The sequence below is a fragment of the Crocodylus porosus genome, unplaced genomic scaffold (genome assembly GCF_001723895.1).
Source record: "Crocodylus porosus isolate Cpor-Errol unplaced genomic scaffold, CroPor_comp1, whole genome shotgun sequence".
Lineage (NCBI taxonomy): Eukaryota > Metazoa > Chordata > Crocodylia > Crocodylidae > Crocodylus > Crocodylus porosus.
In genome coordinates this window covers 5,090,720-5,113,959 of record NW_017728917.1, presented here as the reverse complement: position 1 = coordinate 5,113,959, position 23,240 = coordinate 5,090,720, and the positions used below count along the sequence as shown (strand labels likewise).

The 23,240-nt window shown below is 41.9% G+C and overlaps 1 protein-coding gene across 4 annotated transcripts in view; it reads left to right on the top strand.

Moving 5' to 3' along the window:
• Positions 1-23,240, top strand: part of CNTN4 (contactin 4) — a 565,520-nt gene that overhangs the window by 427,035 nt on the left and 115,245 nt on the right. For all 4 annotated transcript variants that reach the window (XM_019536614.1, XM_019536612.1, XM_019536613.1 and 1 more), the window contains exons 7-9: positions 8,629-8,832; positions 18,809-18,911; positions 20,761-20,945. In XM_019536614.1, the coding sequence (XP_019392159.1) occupies positions 8,629-8,832; positions 18,809-18,911; positions 20,761-20,945 (492 nt within the window). The remainder of the gene's footprint in view (positions 1-8,628; positions 8,833-18,808; positions 18,912-20,760; positions 20,946-23,240) is intronic.

The following is a 23,240-nucleotide window of genomic DNA, read 5'->3' as shown; positions in this document are numbered from 1 at the left end:
TTGCCAATGCAAATACCAGATTTATTATCAGATCATCTAGATTAATTGCTATGGGGTTATCTACAAAAGAAGCATCCATCCCTACCTTTCAGGGAGAAGAAAACTAAACTATCTGAAGCTGAAAAGGAGCTTCTGCCAATCTGCTTTACCTGGCAGGCCTTTATCTACTGTAAGGACAGAAAGCATTACTCAACCCCACAATAGAGGTAGTACAGCTTCTGGAAATCTCTTAGGCCTTTAAAATAGAGTTAGCAATAACAATTTTATGAAAATATATGATCAGTAAAAATGGACTTCTGTGACTGAATTCAACAAATCTGATTGTAAATACTAATCATATAAAAGTGTAAACTGCACCTTTTCACTTCAGAGTCGTACAGAATAGGCCCAAAACCCTGCAGTAACACAATTATGGTCTGCAGCAATTGGGACTGGTACTCTACAATGATTTAGATGGGTAGAACATGGGTTTTATATCCATTTATCTTTATGTGTATGAAATTTCACAGCAAATGTTGCAAGGCTTGTGATTCATGGTGAGGAACAGTTTTGCCCAGTTGTTGAGGATGAAATATTGGATGATAATATATTAAATTAAAGGAATCATTAATGATCAGATTTATCTTTTTAACTTGTGGTAAAGCCTGTAAAAACCAATATTATGTATTGTACCACACTGCTCTTATTAAAAATTATAAACGAACCCCAATTTGTTACTAATATTTATTTCAGAATTTTACTCTTCATTTAGTTTTAAGGTAAGTGTAGTCTTGATGTTTTAATAGCTTCTCCCATAATCACTACATAGACCTTCTGAATTTTGTCAGTGACAAACCTGTCTTTGTAGAAAATGTATTCTTGTCTAAGAGCAAAACCAAAAAATGTTCTTTGTGCTCTGAGACACAAAGTGTACATTTTGTATATGCTAAGGCAAAAAGAAAAAAGAGTGTATAGCCTCAGAGAACATTATTTTGGCAAGTCATCTGGTCTAATTAAAATAATAACTTAAAATACAATTCCTATTCAGCTTTCAGTAATGTTTTTGATAATATGATATGCCTTATTAGAGATTGCTTTAAAATTCAATATCACTTTCTTTTAGTTGATATTTTTTACTGACGTAGAAAATATGCCAGCACATTTTCTTTGGTTTGTATATCTGGATGAGCCTTGCACTTTTAATAGTGAAGTTAATCAATTAATTAGAAAAGTGATAGAATGAGTCTCTTGTCATCCAAATGTAAATGTGACGGGGCCGTATGAATACCACAGATGCTGGCCTGCTGTACAGACAGGGAGCAGTTAAGCCGATAGAGAAGGATACATTAAAAAAATGGGATGATGCCATTTATCTCATTTAAGAGCTACATATGTAATCAATGATGTGCTCTAAAGAAAAAGTCTCCAGGCACTCCTAATTTACATGGCAGGGAAGGGCAATGCAAATAATGTTTTGCAAGTGCTCCTTGGAAATATTCTGGATTACATTCTTTACACCTATGTACAGACAGTGGACTTGATCCAGACTGACGCAGTTGGGAAGGAGAGCATCTTAAGGCATGTGGCCTACTTTCCAGAAAGGTTTTTTTTTTTTTTTTTTCTTTTTTTTTGCACTAGTCCTGGAAGCACTGCAATACCAGGTCAATGCATGGAAAGTCACTTCATGGAGTATGGTTTAAACATTCATTTCCCATATTGCTGAAGATGTTTCTCAGATTAGAAGATGTCCACGTGGGCTTGCCTCAGCCACATTGCCGTGAGCACATCTGCAGGAGCACAAAGTCCTAAGGAAAACAGAACAAAGCCTAAAACTTTGCTGCAGCAGAACTGGAAATAAACAGCTGTAAGCAGTACTTAAACACGGGCAGCAGTGGCAGAGAATTAAGGCTGGCGTATTTGCTATGGCTCCGAAGCCATGAGTTCAGGGCCCACTCTAGACTTGTTCCAAAGGTCGTCCCCCCCAGTTGACCCAGCTGTAAATAGGTACCTGGCCATTTGGCCAGAGGAGTCAAAGGTGGCTGGATGGGATGCTAGTCACGTTGTTGCTGTGGGCTACAGAAGCTGGTGTGCCTTAACCACACTAGTCCAGTGGGTCCAAAGCTTTGAGGGGCCCTTTGCCTTAACGTCTCTTGTGAAATAGTAAAGGGAAGAAAGAACACCTTCCTAGCAACAACCTTGTGAACCAAATGGAGAAGAAAAATAAAGATGGGCATTGGGCACCTTCTAAATCTCTCACATTCAGGAATGATGCTGTTTGCCCATTGCATCCCAGGTGTCTTCTAACAGGGATTTCTCTTATGCGTCCTGTAGCACAGGGCACTGGTCTGGGATTTGGGAGGACTGGGGTTCAGTTCCTGGCCCTGCCACCACTTGGCTGGGTGATCTTGGACAAACTATTTCCCTACAAGTCTCACGTTCTCCATCTGTAAAGGGGGATGTGCTATAAAAGAGCTAGCTGTTATTACTATTGATATAATACACATAGTATTATGCACAACATAGGAAAATAACTGGGCTTGGCTGCGATGAATATATTCGCATCTGAATCTGAAATCCAACCCAAAGGCTGGAGTTGGCAATTTAGTACATCTAGCAGACAATGAAATGTCAGGCATTTAAGGGAGGGTAAAGAATATAAAGCCATATACTTACAAACCATATGACCTTTTCAATGTTATTGGGAGTCAAGGATTAACGGAGGCATGGAAATTCATTTGGCCCATCTCTGTTTTTCCACACTGGAAAAAAAATCCTAGGGAGAGCTTTGGCTGTGACCAAGAGGACCTCTGCCAGGCTGAAACAAAGCACAAGTCCTGTAGCTTGCATCTGGGGTTTGCAATAATACGCAGCCAGTACAACAGAGCTACTAGGGTCCAAGGTCTTGTACCACAGCTGTCTCCATCAGAGACTGCAGAGTAAACACATCAGCACCTCACAGGTAAAAATGTTGCTGAAGAAATTGCATTTTCTACTTACAATTATAGAATGTGAACTGCTACTACCGGCAGAATAAGATTGTGTCTGAATGTAAGGCCTTTCCAAGGAGCCAAGCAGGAGGTAGTGACCCAGATGATACATCAGCTGGAAGGCATGGAGATTTGGGTCTGAAACAGCACTCAGGCACTGCCAGCAGAGAGAAGACACAAAGGGCAGAAAAAGTGATGAGGTTTCTATCCTTCTCCCTTTCCCATTCTACCGCTGCTCTTTTCTGCTTTCTGACTCCCTGGCGGTCGGTACACTTTCTTCCCCAGTACTTCCGTGGTGCTCACAGCTAGATATCTGTAGTAAAGGTCCTTCCAAGATGTAGCCATCCTGTGATCTGGTGCAGTGCTTGCCTTTGTCTGCTGGTGTCTGTAGCCTCCGATGTGCCCCGTGAAGTTTCGAGGCAAAAGGGGGAGCTCTGAGGCAGGTGGACAACGTGCTTCTACACTGTGCATGGGGAACAGGAGAAAATATTTGAGATGAGCTTTAAAAAAAAATGAATCCCGTAAGGTTTTGAAATCCTTATTTAAATAGATTAAATAACTGTTTTTAAAAAGCGGTGAGTAAAATCAACAGGAGCTGCTAGCTGTTCCAGATTTTAGCAATCTGATTTTGCAGTCTAAACAGAGCCTAACCTCATGCTAAGCTCAATTATTGTGCCCAAGAAAAGAGCACATAGGATAAGAGTTTATGAAGGTGATAAAAAGAAATGTGTTGTCACGTACAGCTAAGAATGCAGGATATTAGAAACAATCCACGAAGCCCAAAACTTTTCATGGAGCTTCCAACAGGGATAAAGGTGGTGTCCATTAGATAGATGTGCTTGTGACCCTCTCGACATTTTACACTGAAGGGCACATGATTAACCCAGTAATCATGCCTTAAGTTGTGACCCAGCTGCATGTTGAACCAGTTCATGGCATGATGAAACAAGCAATAATCTACAAATTTATTCAACAAAAATTATGTAATAACATCATAGATTGTTTTAATCATGACATTAATTGGAAGTGTGGCCAAGTGCTCCGCTGTGGCTGGGAGCCCCATCAACTGAGGGGCTCCCAGCCAGAGGGATGCCCACCCACTGCCATGCCTGCAGCTGATATAGTGGCATTAGCACCCCCAGTGCTGCCCCCTCTGTGAGCCTTGTCAGCTGTAGGGCTCTCAATGGGAAGTGTGCTGCCACCACTGTGAGCCTCAGCAGCTGCAGGGCTCACTGCTGTCCCCACTGCTGCCACTGCAAGTCCCGCACCTCACATGACAGCATTCACCCTGCAGCCCCTGCTGTGGGTCCCGCAGCCGACCAAACTCACACTGGGGACAGCTCCTGCTGCGCGCCCCATCGACTGCAGGGCTTGTAGCCACAGGAGCTGGTACAAGGGGACCCCGAGCTCGTGATTCTGGGCTCCCCCTGCACCAGAGATAAGGTATGATGGGATCTAAATTGCAACCCCACAGTTGTGCCTTCTGCCATGCACATGTGGACATCACACATTAGATCCCATTACACCTTTACCTGCACATGTAGAGAGGCCCTGAATTTTATATTCTGCTTGAAGTTTCTGGTCTATCATGTTCCACTACTGATCACTAATCCCTGACATAAAGTATTTGTGAAATATGCTCTCTTCCTGTGTGAGTGAACTTGCTCTAAAAGCTTATGATATTTACCTTTTCTGGTGAAATTTTCTAGCTTGCTAAATGAACCACATCCTTAAATACTCATGCACAGTGCACTTGTCTGACATCGCATTGAATCTGGTTGTGATTTACATCTCTGTAAAAAGTGTCTCTACACTTTTTCTTTCACCATTTATCTCAGCCAGAGTCAGACCAACCCTTTGCTAACATAATGTGCTCCCCACTTTTCTCTTCACTGCTCTTCACTTGTGCTTCAATTTTCCAAGAGCTCCCTTGCTGTATCCGAGGGATAGTATAGAGTTTAACATGCTGTTCCATATCTGTGTCATCTTTGCTTCATTGCTCCAGAGCCTTAGAGCAGGTCTTAATATCTTGTGACCTTGTGTGCAAAGACTTTCATTCTTTGACAAAAAGGAAATCTGCTTTCCTTGCCTTGGCGTGCGATAAGCTTATTTCAATTGCACTGAGTATCCTGAGCATGTAACAAAAGTGCCAATAGCAAAGTAAGCTTGAAGCAATCATTTTTCGCTGGTCAGCAGCATACATTTGTATGCGCAGGAAGGGCTCTTAATGTGGTCAACACAGTGAGAAAAGGTTCTGTTTTAACCTCCTGCAGCCAGAGATGATTTTAGGTGACAAATAATGTAAAACAAGGATACCGCATATGAAGCCTATGATGTTGTTGCCTTGAAATGGCAGATATGGTAGCTGTTTTCCTCAGTCCTTGATTGAAATTCTTGCCAAAGGGTGAATTTGCCAGGAACCTCTTTGAGATTCTTGGCCTGTGTGATTATCTATTATGGTAATGCAAGCTGTTAAAGCACTGGCCATAATGGAAAGTACATTTTCCTAGGAAAAGGTATGCTGTGTAGAAAAGGCCAGATTCTCAGCTGGTATCAACTGAATTAAAGCCAATGGAACTTATGCTTATTTTTACCAGTTGTAAATGGGGCTCAACATGATTAAACGGTGCATCAAATATGAGCGATCTTATTCAATGTCGTTCAGAAAGGCAAATGAAACACTTTCTGTTAGCCAAAATTATACGAGAAAGGACATATATTAGAAAGCAGAACTCCACTTTAAATCCCCAAAGGAGAAATAATATAGTCAATAACGAGGAAACCAGGATCTGCTCAGCTACTGTATATCCTTTGCTCTGGTAGGCACCTTGTTATAACTTACATTAGTGTTTCAGTCACTCACCAGAATCACCAAAAGCTATCTCCCACTGTATTTTAAGTGTTTGTTTACTCGGTTGTTACAAATTGCCTATGGGATGTGAGCTGTCTGTCACTTCCAGAGCAATTAGTACATGAAACCTTATCAAAAGAAATCCGTCAAGTTTGAAAAGCCATAAATATTCCAGAGATCTCTAAGGAAATCAAACTGAATGTGATGCAGTATGTATTTACATGTTGCAATACAAGGAAAAGGACTTCCCTGGTCTGATTTGTGTGCAGTTCCTTATAATACTTAAGTTTATTATAATTCTTCAATCAAAATAATTTTATTTTGGAAGGAAAAAAGAGCAAACCATTAATAGTCTCACTCAGTCGGATTAAGTATTACATGGCACAGGTGACTTGAGCTGGCTGCTTTATGCCTTGTAGCTAAAGCCATTCTTAGTTGTAGTTCTTTGTAGTGTTACTTGAGGATAATAAAAATGGCAGAGCTGTTAATTAGTCATCTCTATTAAGGCCAAGGTTTTCAAAGAGGGCTAGTGATTTCAGCGACTTCTTTTTTTAGGAACTCAGTCTGGGATAGTTTAAAGGGATCTTGACTGTTCTGAAAGAACTGCAAATCCATCTTTGGAAAATTACTGGCCTCAAGCAGAACCGCAAAAAAAGAAAAATCCCAAATCGCTCTTCATGTCCAAGAATCTCCTAGTCCGGTAGCCCAAGGAAGAAGCGCAGCTCAGCCTATTGTAGACAACATAGATTTGTAGAAGTTTGGGTCAGAACAGACCTCAGTAGATCATTGAGTCCGACCCCCTGCCCTGAGCAGGAAAGAGTGCTCGGGTTGGACAACCCCAACTCGGTGCATGTCTAGCCTCGTCTGAAAGACCCCCAAGGTAGGGGAGAGCACCCCCGCCAGATTCTGGCACCCCTCATCCTAAAGGAGTAATCCATGATGTCCAACCTAAATCTGCTCTCCCTCAGTTTGTGGCTGTTGTTCCTAGTTACTCCAAGGGGTGCCCTGGTAAACAGAGCATCTCCTATTCCTTGCTGTCCCCACCCCACCGGATGAATTTGTAGGCAGCCACAAGATCGCCTCTCAGCCTTCTCTTGCTGAGGCTGAAGAGATCCAGGTCCCTCAGTCTCTCCTCGTAGGGATTAGCCTGCAGGCCCCTGACCATACAAGCACATCTGTTCCTCTGAACATCCACTTTGCTTTCTGTACTCTTGCACTCTACTTATTCAGAGCTTCAAAATGGCCACTGAAGTGAAGCCACACACATTGTGGAACGGATTATTAATTCAGCATGCCGGCAGTCACTGCATAATGCTGTGGTGTTAGAGGTTGTTGGGGTTTTTTCCCAATTCTTAACAGAGGCATCTGGTTTGTGGAGATTCACACAAAGCTAAAAGCCTCGCTTTGCATTCTGAAGCAGAAATGTGTATTTGTCTATTGTTGGATGCTTCTAGAGGGAAACAAGTTAATTGTTCACCAAGAGTAAATTAAAAAAAAGAAAAAAAAACCCTAAATGCTTGCAAAAAATAATAAGCCTGCTGAGAAGTGCTACCTTGTTTACTCTGAGTATCCTCTTGACATCAGCATGGGGTTACTTATAATTAGATGCACATGTGTAAATACAATGATTAGATATTCCCACATAAAGGCAATTATCATATCTTCCAAAAAGTCTAAGCAGACATTTTATAATTCTTTTGTTAAAAAATAACACCTCACCACCACCACCAGTCTGCTGCTTAGTCCTTCTTATGTGTATAAATAGTAGAGCATTAGAGCAGGGTCTAATTCCTAATGTACGTAACAGTAGTTGAGGTCGATTACAGTTATGACTCATTAGAGTATTAAACAAAGAATATGCTTTTTACTATAATTAGTGTTTCATTTACAAAGCTACAGAGATCTTTACCCACTGTAATTCCTCAAGCATTTTCAGTGTGTTTGGGTATTAGTCTAGATAAATATCTTTTATTAACCAATCTTATAAGCTGTGCAACCACTTGCAGCATCTCTCACTATTTTTAAGTTTTCAGTTGCAAATTCTGGGAATCTGTGAAATAACTTAAAGAGATGCTTTATGTTCAACTAGAGTATTAGCTAATTGCATGGAGGATTATAGCTACATAAACTGGTGTATTAAAGAGCCCACGGAATTTAATTATGCAGCATCCGAGAGCATGGTTAGGCAAGTCCTGGTATAAATTATTTTGAAAAGAAAGAAAGGCCAGAGTACACCTTCATGATGAGGGAAAACAGGCTATGCTGTTGTGACAAGTTTTTTTTTAAAAAAACTTTCTTGTTCGTTTCCTTCTGTTTTAGTTTGGAAAAGCAATGAGACACTTGAGCTACCTGCAGACTCCGAAAGGCAGGGCAGCCTCTGTCCATATTAACTCCACAATCCTAGAGATGGGAACCTTCTTTTAAAACTATATGGGTGTTTCAGATGGGCGGGCGAGTTCAGAAGAAAACCATTTGGGGAGCAGTGGATCACTTACTGACTGACATCGCTTCTCTCCATAGCTGCAAACAATCAGTGCATTTGGCAAAGCCACCATCCATGTTCCCTGCTGCTGCATAGTTTTCCACTCGCTGCGCACAAATTGGTTTTATTTCAAAACTGCTGTTGCTTTCTGCAGCACCCTCGTACCTTAAAAAATTCAGAGTAAGCCCCCCTACCCTAACCACAAGAGGCAGGGGGAAGTTTATTTTCAGTTCTGTCTCAAGATAGAGCCATCCACTAAATAACTGTAATAACCAAGATGTTGTTAACACTGATCTTCCCTGGGTTTTTTTTTCTCCCCCCACTTCCAGAACTCATTTATGCATGGATCTTCAATGAATATCCATCATTTGTGCAGCAAGATAATCGTCGTTTTGTTTCTCAAGAGACTGGGAATTTATACATAGCTAAAGTGGAGGCGTCAGATGTGGGCAACTACACCTGCGTGGTGACAAACACCGTAACAAATAGCAAAGTGCTTGGACCGCCGACTCCTTTGATCCTGAGGAATGATGGTAAGACTTCGGATTTCGGGTTTTAACCAGTCATTGCACCAATGTTACTAAATGGCCTAAATGGTTTTACTTCTAGGCACAGGTAGAGTCTCAACTTCACAGTGTTTCACCAAGGATCTGAAGGACTCTGATTCAGTCTGCAGTTCTTCCCCACACAACGTAGTATTTTTTTTAAATTAACATGTGCTTATGAATTATATCCTGTCACTGGGAGAGGCCACAACATCAGGAGATGGTTATAAAATAAGAACTGGGGATGCTTCACCAAGGTCAGAGAAGAAAAGAGATTTTAGTGGTCTGGATGTGCTGTCGCTCTCTGCATTTTTATGAAGCTCAAAGGGAAAAACAAACACTTTGATGTTTTGGAGGCTATTAACGTGGGTAATATTTCCCAAGACAACAAGTGCTATTTTTAGTAGTAAATAATGGTATAATACAAAAAAAGGGCAAAGTTAAAAAAAAACCCAAGATTTCTGATTTTACACTGAGAATTGCTTTGCATCGCATTAGTTTTTGAGCACTATAAGCAGGCCCAGACCATTATATTTCATGATACTGCAGTGGTTCTTGAAAGGATAAAATTTAAGCCTTCCATTCGCATTTACCCCACAAGTAGGACTTACTGTTGGAAGCATCTTTTGTCTGAAGACCCAACACTTTCCAGTGTCATCCCTTGTGGAATAGTCTCAAAGCTGCCAGCTCTCTGCCTGGGAATCCTATTGAAGTTAAGAGGATTTCCGTGCATGGCAAGTTTATAGGTTTGGGAGTAACTACTATGCTAGGTTAGGTATGTTGAGCTAGGCAAATTTGTCACATCTGCTCTCAGACTCACCCGGGAGACTGCATGGAAATCAATGGAGCGGAACCGGTTTAAGCAACCGAAGAATTTAACTCTTTGAATCCAAAGTAAGTTACCCGTTATGTGAAAGAAAAGGTCAAAAATTAAAATATGTCAGCTCCTCCACTAGAGTCTTCAATGTATGAAGAAGAAAAAGGAACACTTGTGTTATCTGAGTCCCATCTTCGATATTTTCACTTTGCACAAACCATGCCGTGTGTCTGAAATTGCTTCCATTTACTTTGGGCTCTGTGCCTGCTACTGATTTGCTGTGATGGTGATCACCACTGGTACTGACTGTAACACGCACTGGCCAAGTGAATTGTTTCTCTGCACACTCCCTACCATGTTTACAGGGTCCAATTGCCTTCTTAAGGTAATCCACAGAAATGTTCTCTGGGCCCTTTGAAGCGCATTCAACTGTTTTTTATAGATTTGAAACTTGAATTAAATCTTGGAGGAGCTCTGGGGTAAACAGGAAAGTGCTGTCTTGGCCATTTTAGCTAGAGATTGTCAGGTAGACTGATGATGAGCTAATTTTATATTTCGAAATTAAGTGTATTGCTAGCACTGAATGCAAACTCTCCTTAAACTCATTTCCTGTTCTGTTTCTGACACAATGCTGAGTGATGCAATAAAACTGGGATTTAAAGCACTAGATAGCGCATCAAAGGAAAGAAACCAGTACACGATGTTTGTGGCACTTAGAGAACAGCGAGAAAGAGAGAAATGAAAATCCTGGAGTATTCATGTTATACTTCTGCTAGGAAATGCATCTTGTTTTGTAGTTTGATTTTATATTTAACCTGTCCAGTACATCTAAATTATATGTATAGATTTAAAAATGTTGTCATTACATTGGCAGATAAAGAGCTTAATCGATCAATAAGTGAAGTCCCATAACATTTAAATTAAATGACCTTGTCATATGGACACATTTCATAATGTGCCTCTTCCATTCAACTTACAGTATCCTAAGCTGTTACTCATCTATCTACTGTAGGCTACTAAGCATGTAGCTGTGTAACGGTATTTTTCCTTATGTTTCAAGGACAGAATACCATTTTCCCCTCCCAGAATAAAGACGGGTTAGTTGACATAGGCTGAATTAAGTGTGAAAGTCTCTTCACCTGTATGCAGGCATAAAGCCTGACTACCACTCTAGGTTACAGACCTAGAAGAGCATAAAGGAAAATTAAAACCTACCTGTTATGCCCATGGAGGATGTTTTTAGCTCAAACTCTGTGGAAGACAACCTTTCGACTGTCTTCCAAGGATCCCTTTGCAAGGAGTGGTGCAGACTACAATAAAACCTCAAAACTCGGGCAGTGTTCCTTAGCCCCTTGCAAAGATGCGAGTTTGCAAACTAGGCTGGAGCATAGATAGCCACAAGCAAACAGCTGCACGGGGCTGCTGAAGTGCTCTAGTGGTTATTTCAGAGGGTGTCACTTCTCCAGTCAGCTGCACAGGATTTCATCTATGCTCCAGCTGGTCAGAGAAGCAGCACTCTTTGAAGCTACAGCAGACAGCTAAGACCCATAATTCAGAGGCTGTGAACCACCCAGATGCAAAAAATCTAGGTTCGACAGCACCTAGAGCTGAGATTGCAAGGGGCATATCTGAGGCAGGATGGCAGCACACAGCGCTGTCAACCCTACAGCAGTCAAAGAGGGACCTGGGACTTTGACAAGACCTCAGGGCTTCCAACTCCTGGAGCACCTGAGGACTCAGGAAATGGGAGCTCAAAGATGGCTCAAAAGCCCCTTCTGTTTTAGAGCTATAAGCTCTGTGCTGTCTTTTAAGCTCTGGCCCTATAAAGCGTGCCCCACTTCCTCACTCCCATTTTATACCCATCAAATTCCAGTTGGCCCTGAGCATACACCACAAAGCTGTTAAAGCTGTCTGCCTTGGGCATCCTTACTGGTACATGCTTGGGGCAGCAGTAACTCAGTCCCACGTACCCCACTCTGATGTGCCAATTCTGTGTCCTCACAGGTACTTAGTTCCACTCCTAAGTGGCTCTTTGCTCCATACCAGCTGTTTCCCCTACCACCAAGTGGTCAGGTGTTGTTACAACACATACTGCAGAGAGCCAGTTTGGGAAGAACTGGTTGTATCTACCACTTACTAAAAGGGCACATCTACATGTGCAATTCATGTGGCTGAATAAACTCTGGCACAATTCATGCCAGAGTTTATTGCTTCTGGGTGCCACGTTCACATGTGCACCTGGAACTGCAGCATGTTGAGCCGGGGTGGATCAGCCCAGCTGGCAGTGGTCCCCAGGGCTCAGCCTGCCCCAGGACTGCTCCGACTTGGGTCAGCAGACTGGGTCACGAGGGTGTTTCAGTGCAGGCAGCCCGCACACTGAAGCACCCTCATGCTCCAGCCAGTCTCATCACTATCTACACATATGTTGCAGCAGCATAAATGATGCCATCTTAGGATGGTGCTTGTGTCTGGCCCTACTATCTTATGATGGAGGGTGACATTTTACTCTGAAGCTAACAAGGCAGCTCCTTAGTAAACAGCTTGTGTAGAAGTGCCCAATGAAAATTTACTAAGGAGTAAAATCTAAGGTAAATCATTCTGTAGCAGCTTGTGACATGCCCATGCCCTCAGATGAAATTCGGTTTGCAGTATTAAAATAGCAATTGCCTTCTAGGTTGTTGTTAAGAGGGTTTGGGGACGGGGGGAGGGTTCATTTACAGCAGTAACGTTTGCATACTTGCCTTACTCCTGGATCAGATTTGTGTATCTGCAGTCCCTTTTCATTGTCCTCTTGGCAGTTAATTGCATGTGATCGTTTTGCAGAAATATGTTTTAAGCCATGTAAAATAGCACAGCTTGGTGCAAAGTTTCACGCTCTTGAACCAGAAGGAAGTCAAGGGAAAGGATCCAGGTGTTTAGAGTCAAATCAGATTCCTATAGACCGGTTGCATTCCACACCTGAGTCTTTTGTTTCTCATTTACTTGTTTTTACTTTCAGGGCTCCAGGGTTGTAAATCTCCTGATGTTATTTTTAGTGACTTTTGGCAACCAGTCATATATTCTCTTGCAGACTGAAATTGGGCTTCCTGTTCTTGGAATCAGAAGATGCCTTCTTAACCCATTAGTCAAGTATTTGTAATACTTGGGTAGCAGTTGCTCCTTGGGGAATGAAAATATCAAAGAGGATATAGGAACAGTGGTAGGAGTAGACTTTGTCGAGACAGTCAGCTTGATCAATATTAGCCCAAATTGTTTGTTTCTAGCTGAAAGCAGACAGAGGTTGTTGTATGATGACAAATATGGTATCAAATGTACTTTGTGTGCTAGAAAAAGATACTTTCCACTATCCACGTTAAACATTTCCTCCCAAATAGACATTCAGCTAAACCCCATCTAGGCATTGCCGGATTTATGTGGGCAACTACCGTAATATGTGTATGGATAAATGATGGGTCTGTCTGAGATTTAACTACAGCACTCAAAAAAAAAATTAGATGCGGCGAGTCCTAAACCTGCACATTTGTAGCTTGCTGTTTGTCTAGAAATGTATACACATAGTCCATCGTGCATCTCTAGGAATTACGACTGATTAAAGACATGAGTTACTGATCAGATTGGAATGATAATCTATTCAGGTACAGGAGACATCTTCTCAGGCTCTTAAAACAAAAGATTAGTGCCCTGTCATAAACTCAGACAGATCCTCCTGTATTTTATTCTCGCTTCCTCCTAACAGCAGTATAAATTCTCTAAATTTTAATGGCTCCCTCTGAGCAGTCTGTTCTCCCCACTTCCTTTCTTTAATCTGCCAGTGTGAGGTTTGTAGGTGTGAAGAATATTCTTTACACATCAAATGCAAAAAGATCTTTCAGGCTATGTATAAAAAATACTTTGAACTATTATTATGAGATTCTAAGTCTCTCAAAGCATGGGGATTGAGATTCCAAATCTTTCAGCTGTAAGCCTCTTGTTCAGACCCGGTCCACATCTACAGTGTCAAAAAGACTGATGGTCAGGGGAGAATACCTAGGTGACAAGCTTGCTGACAGTCTCACCAGGGAGGCTGCAGAAGAATTGAGCTACCTCTCCCCACCCCTAACCCCCCAAAAACTCATACTTCAGGGGTTGTACTGCTATGAACCACCCTACCAGTTCTGCAGAGCCAGACCTCAGCCTGGTTTTCTCAATCCACTTCTTCTCAAGAGCAGCATTTTTGCATCCAAGGGAAGAAAAAAAAAGTTACCACGGGCTGTTTCTTGTGACTCATTTTGGGGGGAAAACAATTCATTTGTTGATTATTCAGTATGTGAAAATACTGAGTCAGGTAACTTGGAAAAATGAGGTGATTGCCGTTATTAAATAAATGCTAGCAAGATGCTTGGCTCTGTATAAAACACAGGGCATAGGCACCCAAAGCTCTTTAAAATGAAATATTTGAACTTTGCCCCTCTTAAATAATTTCTGACATCATTGAGATGGGCTCCTTAAATGCCCCAGCACTGGAATGTGTGAAAAATTGATTTTTCATTGGGTTGCTAAACCACAATACATATATTTTATAAGTAAAATATAAATTGATATTTTACGTACCATGTAGTGTTACCCCTGGTCTGAAATAGGCGGGGAAGGGATATAAACCATATGGGTATAGTAGCCTCTAGGCTGTGAAATATAAGAGACTAGGCAAAGGGAGGTACCTCCATCCTCTTCCTATGTCTTAGGAATGTGCTTAAGTCCCTTTGGAATATGTCCGTTGCATGATTCATTTTGAATTAGGACCCCTTTCTCCCTTCTGGTCTTACTCTAAGCCCTAATGAGCCCAAGTCCTCCTCCTGCTATGCAGAATGAGCAGGCTGGAGGTAGTAAGCAAATGCATGGGGTAGTACTAAGGTAAGGCTTCCCATCAGCCCCCTACAACTGAGCAGCTGAGGATTCTCCATGTCCAATGACTCCAAGTGAAACCTGATCATATAGTGCACAAGAGAGGTGCTTTCTCTACTAAACCCTCAAAGAAAATATCCCTGTCACCCCTGCTCACCTCCCCTGTTAAAGGTTCAAGCACTAGCTATCAGCTGGCAGCCCATTTGAAGTGAAAAGTGCCCAGGTGTTCACAGGAATCGTTTGCACAACAGTATGCATCTTGCTGGGGCTTCTCAAGGAACAAAAAATTACACCCAAATAAACCAATAATCATAGAAGAGAACTGAAGTCGAGTGGAATAAAATCACCATCAGTACCAGCTGCGTGGCCTAATTAAACTTGAACATTTCACAGGTGTTCCCAGAAAAGGCACAGCACTTCCCCCAAATAAATCAACTCGCTGCAAAAATCCTCAAGGCTTAAAAAAAACCCAAAACCAAATCCAAAAAGCACCTTTTTATTTTAAAGTCAGGAAGTTGAAAGGCTTGCAAACACCTAGAATATGCATCACCTAGCGCATCACAGCCTTCAGGTACAGCACGTTCAGATTCATCATCTGCTTTTCCGGCCTTTGTTCTCCCTCCCTTCCCCACCACAAATGAGCCGCAAGTTAAAATGCCCCTGAATAGCAGGACTTAGACAAAATGAACTCTACACAGACCTTTCATCTACAATCATTGTTTCCTAGCCATGCACAGAAAACACAGGTTGTAACATAATCACCACGTACCTGTTATGTAGGTTGTAATTGCTGTGCGAGGAGCATTAACCAATAACTATATAAATCACCGGTATCTTCTACTGTGTGCAATGGAGTTAAGAAGGCAAAATTAGTTAAGAAGCCAAAATGATCCCACTACAGCAGTTATCTGAGGCCATAACACAGTGGGACATGCCACCTTCAGCAATGGGTGATGCGAGCTGCAGTACATTTAAGGCCAAATCTCACCGCCTGTGCCTTACACACAAGGATTTCATAGAGGGAACCAGCAAGGGAGATCTTCCACTTTCATACTGCAGAGAGGCAGCACTGTCCTTTGGTACCCACTCCTCCAGCCTTCTTCAAGTTTGGGTAGTGGTTGTGAATCCACCCAGCCATTTAATTACTCTAGCTCCACCAGATCACCTTTGCTTTCTTTCCTGCATATCTGTTGAAGACTACAAAGCTGTTTGCAGTCTCAAAGAGTGGGACTGGCTTTCTTCCAAAAAACACATCTAAATGGCAGGTTCAGGTATTGGCAGCTCATGGTTTTAACTCAGCTTTTGCAGTCTTTGTGATTTTTTTTATTTTTTTTTTGTCAGCCCCAGCTCTGAAGAAAAGCTTGGGAAGGGGGGCAGGCGGTTGTTTGTTTTGCTTTAAAATGAGCCGTTTTGTAGCTGTCATGGTGGCATAGAAAAGCTGGAAAAATGTGACCCAGAAAGGCTTTAAAAAAAAACAGGGGGGGGAAATTCAAAGAATCATTTGTTACTTAAAATCTTGTGATTTTTTTTAAAACTAGTCTCATGATTTTTCAAGGTCTGACCCCTGTTTTTTAAATGCTTGGGCTTAGCAATCTTGATAGCAAAACAGGTGCTAGGCTGCAAAGAAAAGAACAACTCTTGCAGTTAACAAAAAATCATAACTAAGAGGAGTAGTAATACCTAATTCCTATGCCTAGTGATAGCACATTTCACTGTCCGTTTCTTTTGTTCACTTTGGACTTAGAATTTGCTTGTACAATGTAAACCTCAACTCCAAGCAAGAAATGGGGGAAGAGACAGCTAAAATGTAATGCTTCCTGCCACCCCTTATTACATTATTCCTGTCTCCTATCCATCAGGTGAACAGCATATTAATAATGCAGGTTGCCTTGATTTCTTGCCGAGCCCATCCATGCGAGGTAACGTTTTGGGTTAGACTGCAGTTCCAGAATAGGGGAAGTATTAGGCCTGTGAGAAGCAGCTAGTATTCGCTTCCGATTTGGGGAACAATGATTCGATTCGGTGATTCGAATCACTGCCTCGAATCAATTTGGCCGAATCTGATTTGGAGCTTTGTTCCTGCTGGTGGGGGGCAATCCCTGCTGCCCCGCACCATGTGGGGGGCTCTTCTATGAGACCCCCCCAAGGCCGCTGCAGGAGCTGGTGAGCTCTGGGGTTTTTCTCGGGTTTTTTTTTCTTAAAGAGCTAAAGTTGGGGTGGGTGGGGCAGCCATGGGACAGGCTGAGGGAGCAAGGGAGGGGTCAGGGGGCTTGTGCAGAGCACCCCCCACAGCATAGGGCGGTGGGGAGCAGCGGGGATCACCCCTTGCCTGGCAGCACCCGGTGAGCAGGGGCGGGGTTTAAAGCACCAGAACCTGGGGTGGGCAGGGCAGCCATGGGTGGCAGGGAGCGAGCAGGGGATGGGGCCTGGTGAGGGTCCCCCCATGGTCCCTTCCCCGCCTCCTCCAGCCCCTCCTCCCGGCATGGAGTCCAGCTCCTTGCTGCAGCAGGTGGGGACTGCCCGAATCCTCAAAGCTCTCTCCGTATCTTTGGAAAAGATTCAGGGCTTCAAATCATAAAAACTATGAAACTATGAAATCGATTTGGACCTGTTTGTTGATCCCCTGAGTCGATTCGGATTTGGAGATTCGGCCACGGAATCGGGCTGAGTCTCCTCCAAATCGAATCAGCACCCGAAGCGTCGCACAGCCCTAGGAAATATGTACGTACACTGTCAGAGGGAGAAATTGTGATTCAGTACTTTCTTCTTACTTCACTGGTCTGGTTATAGGATTTAGAGCATCTTAGACACCTATTGTGGAAAATTTCCCCTGGAATGATTAGTTTGGCTACTTTTTAAGAAACTGAAAACAGGCTTACAATGAGAAGTATTGGGTAACATTAATAATAGCAGCAGCTACCATCCCAGCCGATATCTCAACTGTTCAAAGTGCTGAAGAGTACTAGACCTAATAATTTTCTTTGGACATCCTCTTGCAATGCCTCCTCGGATAGTGACATTGTGAGTTCCTTGATGCGCAGCGCTGACTACCAAAAAAAAAAAAAGTATTAGTATCTTTAACAAACATATTTTGTTCAGCTGGCTGATTTTATGTGGCAGGTGCTCTTTATATCTAACGTAACAGCAGAGCTTATTTGAAACAAATGGGTTGAAGGAAGGTGATATAACCCGTTATTGTATCAAAACAGGTAATATACAGGTCAGAAAATAAAAATGGATTTGATGTTAGCCTTAAAACCTACTCATAGTGGGCACTTTAGCTATAAAACCATCCCACTGTGAAAAAGCACAGCTAAAGGGACTTTCTTGCTTTTCCTTGCTATCGCTACACTTGTGTCATGCAGCACTTTTGAGAAAGCAGAGACACACACAGCAATACAGTGAGCAAGGGCCATCAGAGCTGCTTCAGACACATGTGCTTCACTTGTGAGAATGACGTTGGTATGAATCCATGGTGCCCAATTTCTGAGTTGCTGCATATTGATAGCGCTCATTTTTCTTGGTCAGGTGTTCTTCCCTCTTCCCACGACTGCTGGATGGATCCCTGTTTCTGAACATCCTCCCCTTTTGGATGGTGCTCCACCAAGGAACCCATTCAGATTGATCATCAATTAGTTTATAATCACAATCAGTAAACTTATATGCATCCGATTTAAGATGATGCACTCCATAGACATGTAGCAATTTATCATAAATATAATGGCTTTTTTATGGACACATAAGTTTTAACACAATTTCACAAAAGACTGCCACAATGCATGATTTACTAGGGCAGTAAAAGATTTTTAAAAATTACCCATACACTCACTATATGATCTCTGAGCAGCTGAATCTGAGAAGTTAAATGGGAGCCTTGCTTTAGCCCCAGCACTCTCTAATTTTTTTTTTCTTTCGTGGATTTGTTTCACCCATTTTTCAAATGAGGGTGAATCCTACATTCTCATGGCTTCCCTTCTTTTACAAGTTACCTGCAAAATAACTGAATATTCAAAAGCAAAAAGTAACAGAGCCATGAAGAAATGCTAATCTTTGGCAGATGGTATGGAGCTGAGATGCAGATTTTCCTCCGGCAGTAAATGGGAAAAGAGCCCACGCTTACACGGCTGTTAAAGATGGGCCCTGTTTTAAATGAATGGATTAATTGGGCAAGTAATGATGTATAGAGCAGCTCTGCATTAGCACAGAAACACTTGAGAATTTATTGCAAAATTCAACCAAGCTTTAGCACGTATTATATGTTCGCAGGGGTGATGGGTGAATACGAGCCAAAAATAGAAGTGCAGTTTCCAGAAACGGTTTCATCTGCAAAAGGAACAACTGTGAAACTAGAATGCTTTGCCTTGGGAAAGTAAGTTTTTATCCATTATTATTACCATAGCTTGAATGGGTGTCATAGTCCCGTCTATTTGAGTTTGGGGCATTTTTATTCTCATGTTGTATTTACTGTATTTGCTAAATTCCTTTCTCGGCAAAAGCAGGGGGGTTTTGGCTTACCCAGCTACCCCAAATGCTATTGCCAAAGGGAAGAAAGATAAAATTTAATTTTTCAAGTTGCATCCAGGTGTATTTTCTCCCTAGGGTCATATGTGGGACCCTGAAGTAGATGACAAGTTCCAAATGATGGGCGTCTGTGGTCTCTGTATATATAGCCCCACAAAATTTACCATGTGCATGTTTTACATATGAAAAATCTCTTTATTGCCACACATACAATTTACTGCATGTATGTTACATTATGAAAAATGTAGTTTCTATGACTAGTCTTGGAAGAGGATAAGGATTACTATATAGTTTAAGGGGAAAAGTGGAGTTGCTGGAACTATAAGTGTCAAGAAAGCAACTCGGTAGTAAATTGTGTTTCAAATGCAAGGTTTGCAGCTTACCAGGTTTGTATAGACAATGCGAATAATGGGCTTTCTTCTGATGGTTGATCAGGTGATTATCAAGAAATCATGCCATCAACAATAAGACTACTCCAGGTCCTGGAGCACCTTCACACTGTGGAAAGAGAGGTTATGACCATCATCGCTGTCATACTCAATGAAAGAGGCAATTTGTCAGATGAATGGTTCTTGTAGTAAGGCCAGCAGTATCATAATTGGCAAGCTGCCTGCTCCAGCTTTGAGGGGGCACCAGATCTCCCCCTTCCCTCCACCTCTCCTCGGAGCCCTTGCCATAGATGCCGGGTACCACAGCCCCATACCCAGGGTGAGGGTCAAGTGAGATAAGCAGAGCCATACTCTCCCCTGGGACCTTTTGCTATAGTAGCCACAGCCCTGTGGCCTATAGCCTATCTGAGGTGCAGGGGAGTGAACGGAGCTGCTACTGCTGGGACTGGCACTGCCGTGGCAGCAGCAGTGGCGAAGACTGCTTTCCATATGCAGAAAGCACAGGCAGGTAAGAACTGCCCTTCTCCTCACCCAGGAGTCAGCCTAAACTTGCACTCCCCCTGCACTGCCCCAGGTGCTGGATGAGCCCACTATACCCCTGAAGACCAGCACCATGCCCATACGGCCAAGACTTACTCTCCCTAGCCAGGTACAGACATTACACTTTTACCATTATTAGTGATCAAAAACCAGTCTCTACCCATAACAGAACAGAAGTTCAGCACACATAGACTGGTTTAAAATTGGCAGAACCTGGTCTAAGTTTTGTTGCCCCCCTCCAAAAGGCAAATCTGTTTCTGTTTGCTACTGATCTAAACTATACCACCTTGAGCATTTTGAACGTCTGTACCTAACCCTTCAATTTTGGTATGAGTAGACTTGGAAGCATGGAATCAAAAGAAAAAAATTATTTTCCTTGGGAACAGGGAACCAAAACACTGAACCGCACATATCATTTACTGTGTTTGTGCGCTTATGAAAAATGTGGTGTCTGTGGAGAGGATAAAGGACCTACTATTGTAGCTAGCTGTGGGACCTCCTGTTCATGTAATTTGGTAAAGACTTGTATTTTGGCAACAGATCAATGCTCAAGTCCTGTTTCATCAGTGTGGGATGTGCATGTGTGTGGTTTATCTGAGGTCTGGGTCTTCTGTCTGTAGTTTGTGTTCTTTATAAAATATGATCAGATTTTTTTTATGTAAAAGCTTTTGGAGAAATAGACCTACTGCTGTCTTTCCACTTTTCTAAATATGAGTTAATCCAGTAAAAGGACACAGCTTTATTCTTTCACTTTATTCTTGTTATTAGCCCAGTTCCAACTATTAGTTGGAGAAGAGCAGATGGAAAGCAAATACCCAGGAAAGCCAGGAGACACAAATCCAGCGGAGTTCTTGAAATCCTAAACTTTCAGCAGGAAGATGCTGGTCCATATGAGTGCGTGGCTGAAAATGTGAGAGGGAAGAATGTGGCACGTGGACAGCTGACATTTTATGGTAAGCAAATTATCTGCTACTTTTCTGTATTTTACTGTCACCAAAGCAATATGCAATAAATGTTTTGTTAAGATGTCATTGGTTTGGAAGTTTCTTAAATTATTTTACTTTGCAGACCATTCTGCTGAAAAAGTGTGATTTTATATAAAATAAAATCTTTCTGAATAGGTCATATTGATTGGGACTGAGAGGTGGGGTGAAATGAAAAAAGGCATTGTGAAAAAGGCATTGGCACGGTAACATATAGAAAGCAATTGCAAAGCAATTTATTTGCCTGTGCGTATAAATGGCCGAAACCTAATGCTCCTATGAGGCAGGTTGGTTGCTACAGTCTGTGATTTATTATGAGAGTTGTGCTACCCTTCATAAGAATTTTAATTTCCAGGGAGCTTTATTAATCAGTTACTTTTTTCTTTTTTCTGGTTAAAGGGAATTTTCAGGCAAAGTGGGGTGGGGGCGACAGCATTACACAGACTAAAAAAAGTTGCCCTAATGAATCCTTCCCACCCCAAGGGTTTTCTATATCTGAGCTTGTTACACTCAAATCACAGACATTGATTCAAGGATACTATGGATGAAAAATGTCAGTGGTAGGGGCCTTCTAGTAAGTTTGTATTGGTGCCTCTAATCCTAATAGAAGTGCCTGCAAATCCTTGATCATCTATTGCAAACTCAGCCCCAACTTAAGATTTCATCAGCCTTAAAGAAATGAGTTGAGTTTCCAGTGGCAAAGTTTGAGCTGCTCCAAGTTACATTACAGTTGCTCATTCTGGAGAATTAGGCTGAGTTCCTTACAAGCACAAGTGCTGGCTATGTAGGCTACTGCTTTTGTTTCATTTGATTTTGGAGGCAGGCAACCAGCAGAATACACAGGCACAGACAAGCACGCCGCTCTGCTATTCAAGCCACACGATTTTCAGGGTCCCTGCAAACCTTTCTTAAGTTGTGACATCTGTCACAGCTTCTTAAAATCCTTTTGTTCTTGGAATTGTTAAAAAAATAAACCAACATTTTAGTTCCTTGATTGACACTGAGCACACTTATTCTTTAGAGCTCCCAGGGAGATGGCCTGAACTCCAGAGCTGGGGGAAAATGTTTTTTGGGTTTTTTTGACAAATAGTAAAAACACTAACGAGATGGAGTGTTGCAGAGCCCAAAAGTGTTTGCTAAATTGGGATGAAGAAAAGACAAATTGAATGGGATATATGTTGCTTGTGCTTACGTATCTTCTGCAATATATAGAGGACTTCTTTCTCCAGAGCTGTCAGTCTGTCACCCATGACCACTTCTTATTTTAAAGATAATAAAATATTCTCTTTTTTGCATCCTGACTATTGTCATTTGAAGGACCAGGAAATGCAAAAATACAGCATGTTTTCAAAACTTAGCTGCTGAAACCAGACCCTGAATTTCAGATGACACGCAAACTTTTATAGGGAAAGCAGCTTTCCTATAAATACTTTATACTAGTAGCTAAAACGGAACGAGAGTGTTTTCCTTTAATCATTCTTCTTTTCTAAAACCTTGGAAATATTATATCAGTCCTGAAATATAGCTGTAATGTTGGCACAGCTTCTTGAGTTGTTTTTAGCAGGTCAAAGGTTCACATCTGAAGAAAGGAACACTCCAGAGTATTTGATATGGAAAATCTGACTTGTCACTTACTTGCAGCACTGCTCAGTGAAATGTTCTATCACAATGCGTGCCCTAGAGATTAAAATCTGGCTCTAACGGTGTTACTCTTTTAAACTGAGTTATCTGCCTCCGTGAATAGTGAAAAAAAGAAAATGAAATTCAAATTTGCCTGCCTGCTGTAGATAACCCAGCCAAACCTTCTTTGTCAACCACTTTCCGTGCTCCTGCAAGTTGTCAGGAAAGGTTGAGTTTTGTTGTATTTCACTCTTGTATCAATGTTTGTTCTTTGGGGTTTTTTTTTTTCCTCCTGGTGCTAGACTATCAGTGACACCAGAGCTGTTTGGTGCTCTTGTTGCAGCAAGAGGATGTTAATTAAACATGAGGGAACTTTTTCCATCATTTTCTCTGCTTTGAGCCACTAAAATATGTTGTGATTTTTTTTTTCTTCATTTCCAAAGGCATGTGTTCTCATTAGCCAGATGCCCTATTTTATGCGTAGAAAAGTGCTGTGTTAATACAATTATAATAACTGCACCTATTTCTTGACATTGGTAAATCCTGACAGAGACATTGCTTTTCTTGGTTTCTACTATAAGAGGATCTTGTGATATATGTTACACCTAACCAGGTAATAGGTAGTTGAGATTAGCTCTGTAAAAC